This window comes from Cyanistes caeruleus, chromosome 17 (genome assembly GCF_971803275.1).
Source record: "Cyanistes caeruleus chromosome 17, bCyaCae1.hap1.1, whole genome shotgun sequence".
Classification (NCBI taxonomy): Eukaryota; Metazoa; Chordata; class Aves; order Passeriformes; family Paridae; genus Cyanistes; species Cyanistes caeruleus.
The window spans coordinates 8,115,465-8,119,208 of record NC_141717.1 but is presented as its reverse complement, the minus strand read 5'-3'; the positions used below and the strand labels follow the sequence as shown (position 1 = coordinate 8,119,208).

The 3,744-nt window shown below is 42.5% G+C and overlaps 1 protein-coding gene across 3 annotated transcripts in view; it reads right to left on the bottom strand.

Moving 5' to 3' along the window:
* Positions 1 to 1,995: 1,995 nt before the first annotated feature.
* ABCC1 (ATP binding cassette subfamily C member 1 (ABCC1 blood group)) overlaps positions 1,996 to 3,744 on the bottom strand; it is a 46,128-nt gene continuing 44,379 nt past the window's right edge. For all 3 annotated transcript variants that reach the window (XM_086854098.1, XM_086854099.1, XM_086854100.1), the window contains exon 31: positions 1,996 to 3,546. In XM_086854098.1, coding sequence (XP_086710224.1) covers positions 3,438 to 3,546 — 109 coding nt within the window. In that variant the 3' untranslated portion in view covers positions 1,996 to 3,437. The remainder of the gene's footprint in view (positions 3,547 to 3,744) is intronic.

The following is a 3,744-nucleotide window of genomic DNA, read 5'->3' as shown; positions in this document are numbered from 1 at the left end:
CTGGGTCTCTTCAGTAAATGAAAGCAAATATTACACAGAAAGGGGAAATGGGGAGGGAATGGGAGAGTTCCAGCTGCAAGAAACAACCCAGACTGGCAAAACCCAGCAGTTCATTCTCCAACAGCTGCTCAGTGGCTTCTGCACCCAAGTCAAGAACAGTTTAGTTTCTGCTGGAAAGTGCCTAAGATACTGAAGTCCAGTGCCTGCTGCCACACTGGTGCTCAGGTACCAAGGAAAGAATTTTTTCTCTCTGCTTCCTCCAAATCTCATACCTGAGGGCACAGAGAAAACAATTCCAAAACCAGATACAAGTTATGAGCGGCCCACAAGGGTTTAGCAATTGATCTCAAAACCAGGAACATTTAGAAATACTGAGATAAAAGTTAGGTGTTTTTCCTTTTTAACTGAGGCCAAAGAGGAACAGACTTGCCCCTGTTGCTGGGTAATTCTGTAACAGACATCTTTTAGCATTCCATAATCTCCAATACAAACATCTTCAAATGTCGTTTTCTGTTCCTAAGTTGGTAAGGAAGAGGGAAGGCAACAGGACACAATAATAAAAACATTGTTTCGCACTGGTAACCTTTGAAAGGGCACATTTTTGCTGTCAGCTAACCCAAACTAAGAGCAAGCAAAAATACCATCAGCTTTCACATACCAAGTTGTGCTGCAAAGGCAAAAGAAAAGCAATTCCCAAAATTGCATATGAAAAGCCTGCCATGTTTCAGATGTGCTGGAGTTGGCAGGGATACGTCCAAGTGCTCTGATTAATCTGGAGCTCAAGTCTCACAGAAGTTATCTGGAAGTTGGTTAAAGCAAAATATATAGAGGAGTTAACACTTGGAGATACCATGTAAGAGAGAAATGTTACCTTAAAAAAATCCTTGTCCCATGATTCCAAGTTTAAGGCAATACTGAAACTGCCAAAGCCAGAAAATTGAGGGTGTCATGCATTGATTTACACCAGGTTCATGCCAAACATGTACTGTGCAAATGGCACTCCCAGTGCCCCAGATGGTCACAAGATGTACAGGAATGCCAAAATGTTAAAGGTGCCAGTGACCCAAAGCACAATTGTTCCCGTGCCACATTGCTGTCACACCCCAAAAGGATCTTTGTGTGGCTCAGGACTGGGAACACTTACACAAGTAGCTCTGTTCACACAAATGAATTAGGGCAGGTTTTGCAGGTCTCCTAAAAATTCTGAGCTGCTTTTTTTGCAGAATCAGCTTTTCCAGATGTGAGAAATCTTCCATGTTGCAGTAAATAATGTGAGCCAAGATACATCCATGTGCACTGAAATCAGATACACTGAATTCAACTCCTCTCCCCATTCCTTGCCAGGGCTCTCCTAGGATGGGGTGGAAAGCAAAGATCACAAAGTGTTCCTGGAGGATGATTGTTCCCAAGCAGGAAAGGTATCTCAGTGGTATCACAGCTCCTCCCGAGTCTCTGCAGGGAGCTCAGTCTCCACCTTAATGTACATCCCCAGCCACAGCCCTTACCCAGAGACCCCCTGCTCTGCCCTGTACTCTGTTCTCTGAACCATGTGCTCCAGGCATTCTCCAGCCTTCTGTCATCACAGTGCTGCACAAGTGCTTGGGGATTTGAAAAACTAAAACTCACAGCTCATCCCCAAACTCCCCAGTCAGCCCCTGCTCGTTCCATTTCCACAGAAAAGTCACAGCTCAGAGATGTGGCAGACACAGGCCATGGACACCACTGCGGGTGACAGAGGTCCACAGCACTGTGACTCCTGCTCTGCTGATCCATCATTGACCTGGTCTGCTCAGCAAACCACAAAAAACAAAATCCAGCCCCTACCACAGCACAGTTATCTACACTCATGGCTCCTTACCCACCACCCTAACAACCCCAAGCATCTGGCCAAGCAGGATGATTAGTCTAAGCAGGACCAATAATTTCCATTTGCAAGGCAAAAAGCTGAACTGACAAAGCAAACCCTTTGTCAAACACAAGGCAAGAAATAACACGTTTTCTTTCAAACAAATTTTTACTGCAAGTTCTTTGCAAATATTTGTATTGTCATTACAAAAAATACCAAAGAAATTTTCAGTCTATTCAATTTCAGAGTCATAATTTACAAAAAAAATAAATAGCTTTACTCTAAGGACAACAATTATCTAGTACTAAGGTCAGTAATATCAATCATAGAGGTCCACATTCTCAGTGCTGAGTATTTGGATCCATCTGACTTAGTTTGCTTTCTTCCAGCATTTTCCTTTAAAATAAGACTAATCAGAACATTAGAAAAGTAACTTTTTTCTTGCCACAAAAACATGAAAATTCAACACGGATCTTGAAAACCAGACTCTGTTGCCATTTTAATTGTTAGACCCTTTTGACACACAACTTTAAAAACACTAATTTTTTTTTATAAAGCAACTTTAACAGAACATTTTCCCACAAAATTTAAGAGTCAACAGCAGCAGCATGAAGGGCATGTTTCTTTGATATAAGGCTAATGGTCCTTGATGTGGCAGAGCTGCTATGAAAGCACAGAACTGCCAAAGCCAAGGGTGTTACAATCAACGCCACCCTGAGCCTGCAGCCTCTGCTGGGGCGAATCCTCAGTGCTCAGCCTCGTCCCCACAGCTGTCACCAGCACTGGGCACACCCCAGTCACAATTCCTGAGTGAGCTGGGTGTAGCAGCAGGGACTGCACACAGCCAACACACCAACTGCTGCACAATTTGGTTCTGGAGTGATTGTCATTCTAGACATGCTTAAATACTGCTTTGGAGTTGACTGTGCTTTCCCACAGCAGCACTACTGACGTGACAGTGAACTTGCTGCTCTACACTGTAAACACATGAAACCTTTAGGACAATGCATAAAGCATTAACCAGGTACAGTAAATGCCATAATGAGAAAGTCTGGCACACATTTTATTTCACAAGAAGAAAAAATCTTTGGACTATAGTACTATATGCCACAAGATGTTCCAAGTGCATCCCACAATAGATGGCTCATGAAAGGAGGAATCCATAAACAAGTAAATAACTAACATTTGCAAAAATGTTTTAAAAACAAAAACAATTTAAACAAAAAAAAAAAGGGGGAGAGAACTTCAGAACATAAGAGCAGATGAGAAGAAAGCTTTTCTGAACTTCTCTGATGAATCACTCTGCCGAACATTTAAGCATGTAATGACAGATTACAGGGAAAAAATTGGATTCTCTCAAGTTTCTTGCACAGTGTATGAGCTTCTCCTAAAGGTGGCTAAAATCAATACTAAGGAGATATTAAAAAAAAGAGAAAAAAATTGCATCTTTGTGTTATTTCCATTGCCATGCTCTGGCTAACTTCACTGTTTCTGAAACCCAGCTGTGTGCTTCAGTCCAGCTCAGGGGACCTTACAATTCTCCAAATGTATCACCTCCCTCTTCCCCACAGTTAATAGCTAACTTCAAGTGTTACACCAAGCCTGAATCTTTGGCCATGGTATAGAAAATGCCTTTTTCCTGAAGTAGTTGGTCTGGGGTACCACACTCCACCACTTCTCCTCTCTCCAGGACTAAAACTCTGTAAAACAAGGAGATGGGAAAGAAAAGAAGAAGAAACGGTCACAACAAGATCCAGAAAGCCATTGAACATGGATATATGTGTACAGAGACTGCAGCATGACCATTATTTGCAAGTGAAGACAGTGCTGAGTGTGAACAGGCTGAGGTTCTCACTGTCCTTCCCCACCTCTCTGCAGATGTTCTGTGTGGTGACTGT